The 14,520-nt window shown below is 58.6% G+C and overlaps 1 protein-coding gene across 1 annotated transcript in view; it reads left to right on the plus strand.

Moving 5' to 3' along the window:
• The first annotated feature begins 1,562 nt into the window (after window positions 1–1,562).
• The window catches only part of NOL4L (nucleolar protein 4 like), a 62,546-nt gene continuing 49,588 nt past the window's right edge, over window positions 1,563–14,520 (plus strand). The window contains exon 1 of the mRNA XM_050313448.1: window positions 1,563–2,029. Within this exon, the coding sequence (XP_050169405.1) occupies window positions 1,721–2,029 (309 nt within the window). The 5' untranslated portion in view covers window positions 1,563–1,720. The remainder of the gene's footprint in view (window positions 2,030–14,520) is intronic.

A 14,520-nucleotide genomic window follows, 5' to 3' on the forward strand; every position in this document is an offset into this window, starting at 1 on the left:
GACAGAGTGGGAGCATGCACGTCACTGATGGACAGGGAACACAGGTGTGGGACCGAGGGACAGATGGAGCACACGCATGGCACTAATGGACAGACTGAGACCACATGTGTGGCACTGATGGACAGACTGGGAACACGTCCTGGCACCAACAGACAGACCAGGAGCAGACACGTGGCAGTGTTGGGTGAGCATGGAACACGCATGGGGCACTCAAGCACAGACCAGGAGCACATGTGTGGCATTGAGGGACAGACAGGGAACACATATGACACCAACAGACAGATCAAGAGCACACACAGGTGACACTGTTGGGTGGGCATGGAACATGCTTATGGCACTGATGGACGGACCAGGAGCACACGTATGGCACTGATGGACAGGGAGCACATGCGTGGGACCAGTGAACAGACCGGGAGCATACGTGTGACATTGATGGGCAGGCGAGGAGCACACGCGTGGCACTGCCGGGTGGGCATGGAGCACACATGTGACACCGATGGACAGACCGGGAGCACACGTGTGGCACCGCCAGCATCACGGCACATGCGTGAGAGCGCCGGGCAGAGCCCGAGCCGCAGCCGCCGGCCGGGACGGGCCGCCCCATCTCACCCCCTCGGGGCCCGCCGTGGCCGCCCCTCGCCTCCGCCTCCTCGGGGTTGGAGCAGCGGGACCGTGTCCCGACCCCCCCCGCTCGCCCCGCAGTGGCGGCGCTCGGTCCCGCCGCGGGACAGCCGGGGCTGCGGGGCGGATGCGGAGGGCGGGGGAGCGCAGAGAGGCACCGGGGCCAGGGTCTGGCCTTTGTCTCCCGCTCCAGGGGCCGGCAGGACCGCGGTTGCCCCGGGGCCGGGCTCGGGGCGGGGTGCGGCTCTCCCGGTCCGGGGGGACAAGCCGCAGCCGCTCCGGTCAACCGAGGGCGCTGCGGGACGATCCCGGTCCTCCCGGCGGGTGGCGGACCCCCCCTCCCCACCTTCCCCCTGCCGCTCCCGCTGCCCCCGCGGCTCCTCCCCGGCTCTGCGGCGGCTCGGCAGGTGCCCGCCTCCGCCCCCGCCGGCCCGTCCTGCCGCACACGTGCGCCCGCGCCCCGCCGGCCCTTTGTCTGGGACCGGCACCGGGACCCGCGCCCACCGACACCCCAGCCCGCCCCGGCCGTGCCCCCTGCCCCCCGCTGCCCCGCTCCCCCGCTGTACGGGGCCGTATGGCCGGGGAGCGGGGAGGGGAGGAGGAGGGCGGCCGAGCCGGGGAGCGCATCCCACCGGAGCCGGGGCGGGGAGCGGCAGCCCCGGGGCGGGGGTTGGAAGGGGGCCCGTCGGTGGCGGCGAGGCCGCTCCTAACAGGTGGGATCCCGCTGAGAGGAGGAGGCGGCCGGAGGGGGGCGGAGGAGGCAGGGACGGGCGGGCGGGCGGGCGGGCGGAGGGAGGGAGGGAGGGGGACGAGCCGGAGCCGCCTGTGATCCTGTGACAGGAGCGGCTGCTGCTGCTGCTGGCGCCGCCGGTGCCTCCCTCCGGTCGCTGTCCGAGCCCCGGTGCTTCCCCCCATCCCCGTTACAGCGGCCGCCACCCCCCCTGCGCTTCTTGCTCCCCGCTCCATCCCGCCCGTCGCCCCCGCAGCCCGTCCCGGGAGCGCCGCTGCCCCTCCGCCCGCTCCGGGACAGGGCGCGGGGCCGGGCGCCGCCACCGCTGCTGCTACCGCCGCCGTTACCGCCGCCGCCGCCGGTCGGGCGATGCCGAAGCCGCCGTTACTGCTGCGGGGGAGCCGCCCCGGGGACAGCGAGCTGGGGCGGCAGTTCCGGGACTGGTGCCTGCGCACCTACGGGGACTCGGCCAAAACCAAGACGGTGACCCGGAGCAAGTACCAGCGCATCGCCGAGGTGCTGCAGGGGGGAACCGGCTCCGGCGGCGGCTCCGGCGGGGGGGAGAAAGGCAAGTTCCAGTTCTGGGTCCGGTCCAAGGGCTTCCGCCTGGGAAACGGCACCAGGGAGGCGACGAAGATGGGTCAAGTGGTGGTTTATGTGCCGGTGAAAACGGGAACGGTTAGTGCGCTCCGTGCCCCGGGGGCTCTGTGTCTGTCTGTCTGCCTGCCTGTCCGTGTCTGTCTGTCCTCCCCGGGGGTGCGGGCAGGGAGGGGGGTGAATTGCCCGGGGCGGGGGCGGGCACCCCGGGGCCGCGGTCCCCTCCACCGCCGCGCCGGCCCTGTCCCGTCAGCACCGGGCGGCCCAGCCCCGCCGGCCGCCGGGAGCGCGCATGCCCCATGCGGGGCGCGACGCGGGCCCGGCCGCTCCCGCAGCCCCCGCCGCTCCCGGGCAGCCGCCGCGCCCCTGCCGCCCCGACCCGCCCGGGATGCGGATGGGGAGAGGCGCCCGCCCGGAGCCTCGCACCTTCCGCCACCCGCCCCCCCAGTCCCCGTCCCCGTCCCATCCGGTGCTGCCGCCGTCCCCGGGCGCTGCCGGCGCGGGGAGGAGGGCGGCGGTGCCCGCGCCCGCCGCCGTGCACCTGCCCCCGCGGGGGGCCGCGCCGCCGCCCGGTGCGGGCCCTGCCGCCCCCCCGCTCTGTCCGATCACGTTCGCCCGGCATTTCCCATCCGCCCCACGGCCGGGGACAGGGCTGCAGTCAAGGGCAGCGGGCGGCGGGGAGGGGGCGCCGGCACCCCCCGGCCCCCCCGCGCCGCCGCCGCGCCCTGCCCGCCCCGCCACCGCGCCGAACGGAGCGGAGCGGGGCGAGTCCTGCCGAGCGGAGCGGGGCGAGCCCGACCGCCGCGCTGAGCCCGGCCCCGGCGTCCCGCGGCGCTGCCCGCCCGGCGCGGCCGCCGCAGCCGGTGCCCCGGGGGGTGCGGGCAGCGGCAGAGCCCGGATTAGGGCAGCTCCCCCCCCCGCCTGCCCGCGGGCCGCCGTCCCGGGAACTCCCCCGCTGGAGCCTCATTGTTCGCCGCCCGGCCGGGCCGGGGCGCGGGGCACCGGCCGCCGCCTCTCTCCCTCCTCCCGCCGCCGCCCGGGGCTGCCCCGCCGCCCCATTGTTCCCGTCCCGAGCGTGTCCCGCTCCCCGGCGCGGGGGAAACGCGCAACTTTGGCGGCCCCGGCCCCGCGCAGGGAGCGCCCGGCGGGCTGCCCCGGCCCCGCGCCCCCGCCATCCCCCGCGCCCCCCGCCGCCCCGCCGGGACCGCGGGCACCGGAGAGCTCCAGCAGGGATTTTTTTTTTTTTTCTCCTGTCCCTCCCCGCCTCTCCCGCTGCTGCTGCTGCTGCCGCTGCTCTGAAGGGTGCAGTGTTTTCTGTGCACACAGACTCCAGCATTGATGTGGCTGGAGGATGCTTCCATTGAGGGCAGCCCATCTGTGGCAAATGCTTCTAAACGCACTATTTACCTCCCATCTGGTCCGCCTGATTATTGGGGGGAGGGGGAAGGGTCATTATTTCTCCCTCTCCCTTCGTGGTGCTCAGAGGCTCCTTTCTTTCTCCCCTCTCAGCCCCCCTCCCCCATGCCATGCCCCAAAAAAATTCTTTGCGATTTTTTTTTTTTTTGAGACCTTTTAGCAACCCTTCTCTCCCACTCCCCCCCCCGCTCCAGGATCCCCTGCGGAGGGCGGATTAGGAGCGGTACCCCCTTCCACAGACCCAGCGCTCCCCCCAGGTCCTCTCCATCCAGCCGGCGACTCTATCCCAGATCTTCCAAATGCTGCAGAGTCATGGTACCCCAGAGAGGCCGAGCCAGACTCCCTCGACCCCGCTGCTCGCTAGACGCCCCCTCCCCTTTGTCCAGGAGGGAGTCCCAAGGGTCAGCGGCTCAACCGGGCCGGCGCAATCCCATATATTCCCAAAGGGCCCCTGCACAGATGAAGTTTCAGCAAGGAGAGTGCCTAGGCCCCCGCATCTTCCCTGGCAGAGTCCCTGCAGGCTACAGGCAGGAGTTACACCCAGGCTCCCCTAAACCAGCAAACACTGACAGGCATGTCCTGGGGGACAACCGAATTTTCCAAGGGGCAGTACAGCTTATTTCCCAGTGCCTGGATGCCCACCGGACGTTAGGGCTGGGAGCGCTTTGCAGAGCCACTGGCTGTAGGGAAACCAGTCATCGTGCTCCCCAAACCGTCCAGTGTGGGGTCTGTAGAAATTGTTGCCTCCTGATCCCTTGGTCCTGGCCTCCCTGGCCTCTCTCCACCACGTGGACCGTTTCAGATGGGTGCAGCTGGAGTTTTGGTTTTGCCTGAAGTGGCTCTTAAATTTAGAGATAACTTGACAGGGGTTTTCTTCAGCTCCTCGTAATTCAGTGCTCTCCTCATCCCTGGTGGTTTGGGCTGGGTTTGGGGTGTATTTCATTGCTCTCATGCACACAGTCAAATTATTCATGAAGATGAATTATTATGAAGCTTTTGCTGGACAGTAACGCCTGGATTCTGGTTTAATGCCTGTTCAGCTGCTTTTCCCAAATAACTTCTGGAGCGGTGTTTCAGTTGCTTTCTCCTGGCTGTGCTCCTCAGCTACCTGATCTGACTCATCCTGTTTGCTCTCCCTTCTTTGAGCACATCTGCTGGGTGACCACCGTGCTGGGGATGTCCCCTGCTGCAGGGACAGGCAGAGCCCCCAGCCTGGGTGCAGTGAGGGGGAGGATCTGCTCTTGCTGCAGGAAATCCAAGGGACTGTGAGGGAAAGCTAGAGGAGAGGTGGTAAAGAGTGTGTAGAGGGCAGCAGTGGGGATAAGATTTCCTTTCCCTGTCAGGGCTGGGGCCACTCCTCCTCTGGAGAATAATAATAGTAATAATGATCCCAAACCCCCCAAATTACCCGCCCCCCAGCAAGCCAGTAGAGCTGTTCCTTTTGGCTTATGCACCCTGAGCTGGTTTATGTATTTTCTGCGCATCTGTAGTGAAAAATTAATTAACATGTGGTTATTATTTTCTCTCCTGAGTAACTTTCCCTTGCCCTCCTCCAGGCCTCTCATCAGAACAGGCCTAATCAGATTTGGGTGGCTTGAGAGCGGGGACTGTGCACTGAGAAGGGGGCATCTGCCTTAGGTGGTGGTCAGAGCAGATGGTGGTCTTCTCAAAGAATGCACTGGGAATAGGAACAGCAGTGCGGACGGATGTCTGGCACAGAGACTGTTCACATTTCTTTTTCCCAGATGAACGTCCCAAAGATGCTGGACGTTTAACACATACAATTAAAAAAGCCCTACGCAGATAAACACGGGCGCATTAGTGGTGTAGGACATTGTTGCCTGACAGCCCTATTCATGCACGGGCTGGATGCTGCATCCTTTAGGTCAGGGAGTTGGAAAAAAATACATTTAGGCTGTTTCGAGGAGGAGGGTATCTTTGTGTCTGCAGCACAGACAATGGATACAGCCCAAAGTGCCCAGATATGCCCTTCTTTCACGTGGCTGAGGAGCACTAAGGTGCGAAGCCCCTCATCGTCTGTGGGCTGGACCGAACCCTGGCACTGGATGTGCAGCCCTCGCCCTTCTCCCCATCTTTGCTAAGAACTGTGGGAGAATTTGCCCATGACAAGGTGCTAAGATGCAGTTCATTATAATCTCATGTCCCTCTTGTCCTAAGCATTTAGCATCATTTAGACAGCGTTTCCCAGACAAACGTGGAGTGAGATGGAGCCACGGTGCAGGGAAATGGGCAGCGCTGGGTGACAACCGGCGGAGCAGATGGCTGTGGCCGGAGCAGCGGGTGTGCAGGGGAGGGCTCTCCTCAGACCTGGGCCCGGGCGTTAGCTGCTCTCGGGATCGATGCTGTACTTGGCCGTGCGTGGTGGGAGCTTGTCACAACTCCGGCGCGGTGGCCAAGCCTCACAGGACAGATTCATGCTGGCAGGCCGTGGTGCAGGCTGGGGGGCTGCAGGATGAGCAGGGGAAGCCTGGCGTCAGCCCGGCCCTCCGGGGGCTGTGCGGAGCCGTGGGGACCGGGCAGGCTCTGCAGCGCTGCCCACGTCGGATTCTGCTTCCCTGCTCTCTCCCCGTCCCCCACAGCGCTGACACGAGGCTCGGGGGGCTCTGGAGGTATCACTGACAGCACGAGGGCACTGCTGGGTGCGTTGCTGCCGTTGTGCAGGTACAGCTCACCTGTGCTGGCACCCCCAGAGCCAGATGTTCAGAATTATTTTATGGTTGTGCCCGGTGAAACTCAGCCAAGGAACGGTGCTGTGCTGTCATGGGGAGAGCGCTAGAAATAGAAATGGTGAGTCCAAAATGCAAAATGGATGGAGGCTTTTACCGACAGCAGGAAAACCATCCTATGGGACAGTGGATAAATCTCATAGTACAGCCTATCCCTAAATATGTTTTAGCTCCAGAGACTGGAGTGTTGTGATGTGAAAGCTGCGGTGCCAGGCCGTGGGACAGCACAGCACAGTGGCAGAATGCCGGAGCTGAGGAGCCAGGCATGTCAGAAAGATGCTGCTCCAACAGCTAATAGAGGCTACATTTTTCCTGGTACAAGTACCCTTCAATGCCCATATTCAGTGCCCCAAAAAGCTGCACATCTATAACCTCTAAGAACATCAGTCAACAGAAGGTTTTCACGGCGTGAATAACCACTCAGACTTTCTGGGGACTTCAAGTGATAAAAAAAAATAAATCAAGACCATTCAGAAGAGCCTTAGACAAGGCAGATGGGCCTGAGGGTATTATCTGAGAAATTGTCTATTACTCCCATTGCACTAGCCTTACTTAGAGCACACAGAGCCTTCACCTGCAGAGAGATCCCACTCCCAGCACATGGGGCAGCACCAGCTCTTCCAAGGAGTGGAACTGATGGCAAGTTTGCATTTAAGTGTGTGCTCAGCAGACTGGTACAGTGCTGGCCTGGGTGCATGATCCCCTCCAACCCCATCTAGAGAAAATCCCCCACATCACCATCTGTTCCAGATTCAGCTCCAAGTTTGCACAACATCAGGTGCAGATTTTACTTTTGAAGGTGCTTGTGATAAGAATCAGAGCAGTGACACCCAATCCCCTGGGCCCAAGAGCTGGCTTAGGCTCACCAGGCATCAGCAGAAGCCTCCAGTACCTTGGCAAGGTGAATTTAAAGAGCTCTGACGATCCACAGTTACGCAGCCTGGCAGAATGAAGTTCCTCACTGAGCCGGGAGCAGAAGATCTGCCAGCAGAGCCCGTTCCCAGCTCCTGCCCACTCCCACCCCTCGGGACAGCCTGCTGAAGCTGCTTCTAGGGATAAGGGGGAAACCAGCATCTAATTCAGTTCTTGCTTCATTTCTGCCAAGCCTGCAAGCCTGATTAAAGGCAGCCCTACTGTGGTCATTGGTACCACAGTAGGGCACACGTGGCACAGCTCCAGCAGGAGATCCCACCATCCCAGCTGGCCTCAGCATCAGGCACTGGCTTTGGTCACTTGGCCCTCATGAGACCTGGAGCCCCATCAGCAGAGGTCCCAGTTCCCAATACATATCTGACTAAATAGTTTTTGAAAAAATAACTCCTTGCCATCTACACTGCTCATCCTATATGATTCCAGAAACAGGAGCAGCATTTTTCCAATAACATTAATCTGATGGCTATCTCCTTCACCCACAGTTGTTTTCAGATTTGTGGTTCTTAAGGGGTGCCACTCTGAAGAAGGTTGAAAAACAAACAACCAAAGCGCAGCTCTGCCAGGCCTTGCTCAATGAGGCTGAAATGGAAAGAACCCCAGGTCTGATAAGGGGCTGTTGTTTGGACACTCCAGGTTATGTCCCACCTTTGCGCAGAAAGAGGGTCCAAGCGCTCAGGAGTGAGTTAATGAGGAGCAGAAAGGACTGGCTGTAAAGACAGTACCTAGCTGTTCTCAGCTCTCCTCACGGGCCATGGCTGAGAGGGGCTTGCTCTGACCACGGGCAGACAGGGGAATTCAGTCACTGACTAAAGACCACAGCAGAGCCCAGAGAGGCAGCCACACTCCTGTCAGTGAGAACTTTCTCAGGACCATCCTCGGCAATAATCTCCTGCTGATGTAATTTCTTTGGTTTTGGTTTTACCGTTACATTAGGCTTGGTATGAGCAGTCTGTGAACTTACACTGTGGACAAGCAAATGGCAGGGAAAAGCCCAGAGGTGTGGAGGAGCGTTGGTGGGGTGTCCGCTCACCTGGCCCACACAGATGCTCTGGCATTGCCGTGACAGAGGGATGCATATTCATATCGCTTTCTTCAGTGCAAATTAGTAATTATCTTTCCCTGATCTCATATCAGCTGTGCCCACCTCTAAAGAATCACATTGAGATGGGCCAGAGCCACCCCTGAGTTTTGATGTCTGGTTTAATTAGTTGATTGTAGCAAGGGCAGGTACCTGTTGGCCAAAATCACTGTCTTTGTTGGAAAGCCGCTGACTTCCACTTTTACGTCTGGTGCCAAAGAGTAGCAATTTATTTGAGGAGAAATAGCTGCAGACTGTCTGTGCAGTGTATGGGATCAGAGAGCAGAGCAGAGGTTTGGGTAACAGTGTCTTTGCCGCGTGTCTGAGGTTAAGGCAGTGGCCTTTGGAAGTGAAGTGGAGGCTGGTTGTGTCCTCCTGGTACGGAATGACAGCTGGGAAGACAATGCTGTGTGAGTGGTTTCTCTCTGTCCTTGCTCTGCTTCAGCTTGGCAGCCCTGGAGGATGTGTTTGCCTTCTGACAGACGGGCATAGGCAACACTGGTGGCTCTGAGGGATCTGCTCTTCACCAAGAGGGAAGGGGTGACCTGGGAAAGATGGGGTCACTCTGTGTCTCACGTTTGGGCTCTCTGGTTGGGGGTGGGTGTCTCTTATGGCAGTGTCTGGCCTGAAAATCCAGGCTCACTGGGCTCCCCCCCAGGGAAAAGCAGACTAAAGTTTGGGACTCCTCTCCTGGCTTGCATTTGAAGGAGGGATCTCAAAGCAAACCCCGAGTCATCCACTCATCCACACTGTGATGACGCCCAAAACCTCATGGGTGTTGGTACTGCGAGTACCACCCGCCCCAGTACCCACGGGCCCCAGGGTGTGCCAGTTTGCAGTCTCACAGCACTGGGACAGGCAGCCAGTGCAGGGAAGCTGGTCCCTTGGGGATGCTCTTCGGTTTGTCATTCCCATCATCAGATTGAAGGCCGGTTGTGTGGCTGCCCGAGCTGGGAGGAGGCTTGGGAGGAGGCCTGCCTGCTCCCGCTCACCTGTGCCGGGCGTTTGGATCCGGCAGAAAGCCCTTGAGCTGGTGACAAAGGTCTGGATGTGGGCTGGAAAGTACAGTCCTGTCTCTTAGCAACTGGTTCCTACCTCTGAGCTCTCGGAGCCGTGTGTGGGACAGAGAGCATCAGTCACGCTCCCGCTGCCGCAGCAGCGACGCGCCGAGGAGGGGATGGGGGATCAGGCCGGCTCCAGCCACCGCCGAGACGCCTAAAGAAGCTCAGGCATTTCTAGCACAAGCAGTCATCTGTGAGCCCAATCAAAGCTCCGGTTTAATTGCTTTCCTCGTGCCCTTCTCTGCCCGGCCAGCGGGCGCCGATTGGCTGCGGCGGCAGTGCCTGCCGGCACCCAGAGCCTGCTCCCCACCATTTCGGTCACAGGGTGGGGACGGGGAAGGGCGGGGGAGGAGGAAGAGGGAGGACCCGGCCTGTGTGTTTCTAGAAAAATTAGATGTCATCGGGTCCTCCCCTGAACTCCTCCACACAGCACCTGGGAATCCCCGTCCTCTCACAGACATTTGCATGGCTGTTTTCTCTCTCAGGGCTCGTTCTGCTGTTTCACCCTCGTGTTTCCTCTCCCAGCCCGAATCAGCTCCTCTCTGGTGAGCGTTTCTCAGGGGCTCCCTTGCCAAGCACTGTTTCATAAACATTTTCACGAATCCTCTGCTTTGTCCTCCTAATTAACCATCCAATTGGCCCCCAATGGAGCCTTCACCTCTCCTGTGAAGATCCTGCTTGCACAGATTATAACCTGTCAGCTGCCAATTTATTTCTCATGCAGAGGGCAGGTTGTATTAATTGTCTGCCTTCCCTGCCCTCTCGGTTTGCCCCCCCTTTCTTCTGCTCTCCCAGTTTGGAGACACAGACCCACAGAGGACCAGAGGGACCCAGATGTGAGGCCACTCTGAATGACCCACATGTCCAGCCTGCAGTGATGTGGCACTGAGACCAGATGTGATGGGATGATGGGTCACACCTGGGAGAGGGATCTCTGTGGATGGATTACCATGATAGAGCGTTTAAGAACATGCTTGACTTCTGCTCCCTTCACATGTAGTCTCAGTTAAGAGCTCAAAAAAATTCCACTTGGTCATCCCAGGTTAATGGTGAATCCTTCCTGGTCTTATTAAAAGTCGGGGCTTGGCTTTTGGAAGAGTTGGGATCCACCTAGAGTGTATATAGTGGATATGAGTCAGAATACAGAGGGAGGTTACCTGAATGCAGGGGAAGGCCAAACAGATTTCCATCAGTGTCTCTCCCCTGTGCCCCCCACCCCAGCTCCCTGTATAGGACCCTTCAGCCTTGCAGAGCCACACGTGGGCCCAGAATAAATACAAGTACCTGCTCTCACTGAGGGCAGTGGCTGACTGTTTTCCTGGGTTCCCACACTGGGAAAGGGGCTGATGGAGTCCAACATGACCCTCGTGGTTCTGCGCTGTCCCCATTTCTTGAAGCCAGCATGTGCTCACAGGGAGTTTCCAGGCTCTGGTGTCAGGGTTGGGCCGTGCTGAAGCTCTGAAGTGGTGAAGTGCAGCTCAATCCCTGCCTCGCCCTGACCTGGCAAGGAGTCTGGTTTGGGAGGTGAGGGTGTGCAGCCCCTTAACCCCCCCCAGCATCTGCTGAGCTGTCAGCATTTCCCTAGAGGCACATTATGCTGTTCCTGTGGGAGTCTCCAACAGTGGCCCACATACTGGGAACTGCCAGAGTACAGGGAGCTGGCACCAGGATGCCACACATCCAGGGCTCAGCCTCTCAGCCCAGCCTGACCTTGATTCACTGTAGCATCATTTATAACTGATTTGACATAATTTTGCTTACCACTGACCAGCTGAGCTGCCGCCGCTGCTCTTTACCTCCTCCTCGGTTTCATTTTGACATCACCGTGTCCTCGCTGCGTGTGATGATGTCACCTGGCTGCCCTGACACTGCTGGGTCTATTCCCAGGCACAGAGGGGTCACCTTGCTGTGACAGGTCACCTCATCACTTTTTACAGTGCCTTGGCCCCCTCCGACTCGAAGGATTTTGCTTTGGTGGTGATCTTTATTAGATTAGTGCTCAGCGCTGGGGAGATCGCTCACAGTGATAAGTTACTTCAAGGAAGAGCCAGCTCTAGGCATGTTCTGAGTTTGTGCTACAGCTATGTGTTATCAATATTCTTTAGACTTCTGGTTTTACTTTTTTTTTTTTCCGGATGCTATGGAATATAAATGCTCTTCTGATTGTAAATTCAGTTTATCGTTTCCCCCCTTTTTTTCCACTCCAGTAGCACGCCCCGTCAAATCACCTAAACCAAGATCCAAATGACATTAAGAAATTGCTACCTGTCTTTGCAGATTTATTAAAAAAAAAAAAAAAAACACCAAAACCCAAACTCACATTTTAGAATCATAGAATCCTAGGAGGGTTTGAAGGGTCCTTAAAGATCATCTTGTTCCAAAGCCCCTGCCATGGGCAGGGACACCTTCCACTAGACAAGGGTGCTCCAACATGGCCTTAAGCACTTCCATGGATGGAGCAGCCACTGGGCAAACCCTGCCTATTTCAAAATAATAGGAAATATTGCAACTTTATAACAATCCCCAAATAATAATGCCCATGGTCTCTTCCCTGTTAGTGTCCACAGCGTGGCCCTTCTCCTGCTCAGGTCCCACATGCTGTGGAGCAGACTGGATTGCTCACCAGCTGAAGGAGAGTGGGAAACCCATGGCCCCAGGGAGTGATTCCCCAGGCAGGTCAGTCGGGTGCTCTGCTCGTGCAGCCTTTCTCACCAAACCCAAGCGAAGCAGTGCTCAAACAGCAGCTTGGGCTGCCCCACGGCACCCAGGATTTTGTTACCCCTGAAAGAGCTGGTTCCCCGTTGCTCCTGGCTGGGGGGTGTGGGGTCACATTTATTTGGGGAGCGCTGTGCTTGCCTCTGCCTGCCAGATCCAGCTGCTCCTGTGGCTTCCCCGCCGGCACAGCCCGGTGCTGGCAGGGAGGCAGCTCTGCTCTCCTGCGCCATGCAAAATGTCCTCTGCCTCCCGGGCAGAGCAGGCATCCGAGGAGCCTCTGAGCAGCCATCAGAGCAAGGCTCTCTGCCTGCTGGGCTTCTCCAGGCAGCCCCAGGGTGGATGGCAGCCCCATTCCCTGAGCGCCCAGCAGACCCCACGCCCACCCACCTCCCCTTGGCACCCGGCACCTGGGCCCTCTCCACAGGCTGGAGGCAGGGCTGCCATTTCCAGGCTCGCCCCTCCCAGGCCGCTGTGTTTTCATTCCCGGGCCTGGGAGCCGGGAGAGGAATAAGCCGAGGTCAGAGCAAAGGCCTGGACCCATCCCCATGGCTCAGCTGTGGCTGCTGAAAGAGTGGCTCTCTCTGAAGAGGCGCCTGTGCCCCGTGAAAGACACACACCTCAGCTGTGTTTGCCGGCTAAAAATAAAGTGCCCGGCTCCCCTCACGAGGAAGTATTTACTTTGAGGGAAAAAAAAAAAAAAGGTATTGTGTACAGTTCTGGGTAGAGAAACAATGTGAATGCCCCCAGTCCCGGCCCGAGCCAGCGTGGAGCGTGGGGAAAATGACTTCTTCTTTATGCCTCGGTTTCCTCAGGAGAAATGAACCCTCCTGGGCTGGAGCGACTCTCAGCTGCTCAGCAGGGCTGGGGCTGTTTTCGCTGCAGTGGGTAGAGCTGGAGCTCTAAGTGCAGGATGGGGCTTCATGTTTGCGTGGTGCAACATGACACAGAAATGCTCAGTGCAGGGAAACAGCATCAGCATTTTAGCAGCCGCTTTTCTCCCATTTTTCAACCAGAAATGATCAGAAAAATTTCCCAGCAAAGTATTTCCAGGAGAAAAAAAGAGCAAAATCTGTAAGTGAGATCAATTCCCATCGTTGTCTGGTGGGTTCTTTTATTATGAGCAATACAACTGATATTGTTCTTAGCCCAGCATCTCCCCAGTGCCTATTCCTGAGGCACTCACTGTGCCCATGGCATGAGGGGCAAGAGGAAAAGGGAAGTTCGAGGAATGTAGCTCCTCTTTCTCCTCGCAGCATTAGCAGAGGGAGCCTGCTGTGGTTTAACATATCCCCCGCAAAAGCTGCTTTCATCCTACACCTAAATACCATGAGGAGTGAACTTCCTAAAGCCCTGGAGAAGTCTAAATATAGAAGCCAATCAAGGGCTGACTTCCCAGAGATGCAAAGTACCGAGAACAGTTTCTTGATCAAAAGTTGTAAGAGTCCATATTGAAATAAAAGGTCTGTTTTGGTACTGAAGCCTGTGCAGGAGGAGTAGTTGCAGAGGTGGGCTGTGTGCCGGTGGTGTCCGCAGCAGGAGGCCATGGGCTGCCCAGGGAGATGGACTTGAAGAGTCATGGTGTTTGGAGGAAGTTCTTTGTGGTGAGGCCCTGGCACAGGTTGCCCAGAGAAGCTGTGGATGTCCCATCCCTGGAAGTGTGCAAGGCCAGGTTAGATGAGGTTTGGAGCAACCTGATCTAGGTGGAAGGTGTCTCTGCACATGGCAGGGGTTTGGAACAAGATGTCTTTAAGGTCCCTTCCAACTGATTCCATGATTCTGTGATCTCTCAAGCACCTGATGGGATGTCTCTGGCAGCATGGCAGGATTTCATGCTATCAGTTTTGACCTCTGTCCACTCCCTGGTCCAGCTGAGCATTTTTGTCAGAAGACTGAAAATTTCCTGAGAATAAAACACAACCTGTAGGAAATTAGAAAGGCACCCTAAAGACCACAGAGCAGCAGAGCGCTCTTGGTAAAACCCAAACCCCACTTTTGCTCATCTCAGCACAGAGATGCACCTTTGTGCCTGCAGCAGAAGGAACCACCCAGGACTGGCAGAAAGGGCAAGGGATGGCTGAGTGCCACAGGGATGGCACTGCCAGTGTGAGCTGTGGAACCTGTGCCCATGCAGTGGGGTGACTCTAGCATGGGACAGAGGAACCCTGATCCTGACCCAGCTGGGAACAGTGGCTGTGTCCCTCAGCCAGTGGGCAGCAGGAGCGCAGGCAGAGCAAATGGCACGGCCTGTTTCTGTGTGCAGTGGAGGTGACCTTGAGGGACAGCTCGATATGGCTGGCCCCAAACCTCCTGCTCCACTGTCCCAGGGATGAGGGTGAGAGTGGCCCTTCCAGACAGCAGCAGGAAATTAGAGTTTAACGTGCAAGAGACTCTGTACTGGGGCGGGGAGATGCTGTGGTTGGGAGATACAGAGGGGAACGCTTTCATGTGGGAAGTGCAAGGAGAGGCGAGGGCAGAGGGTCTGCTCCCAGGCAGAGAGTGGAGTGCAGCCATTATCAGGCAGGGCTCTGCTGGCAGGAAGCGGCTTTTGACTCACAGGAAGCTGAATTCGGCTGGTATCAGCCCCTCGCGTGAGGGCCAGGGCAGTGTTTTATCTGCTGTTGA

This window comes from Myiozetetes cayanensis, unplaced genomic scaffold (genome assembly GCF_022539395.1).
Source record: "Myiozetetes cayanensis isolate MyiCay16 unplaced genomic scaffold, myiCay2020 scf19, whole genome shotgun sequence".
NCBI classification, from domain to species: domain Eukaryota; kingdom Metazoa; phylum Chordata; class Aves; order Passeriformes; family Tyrannidae; genus Myiozetetes; species Myiozetetes cayanensis.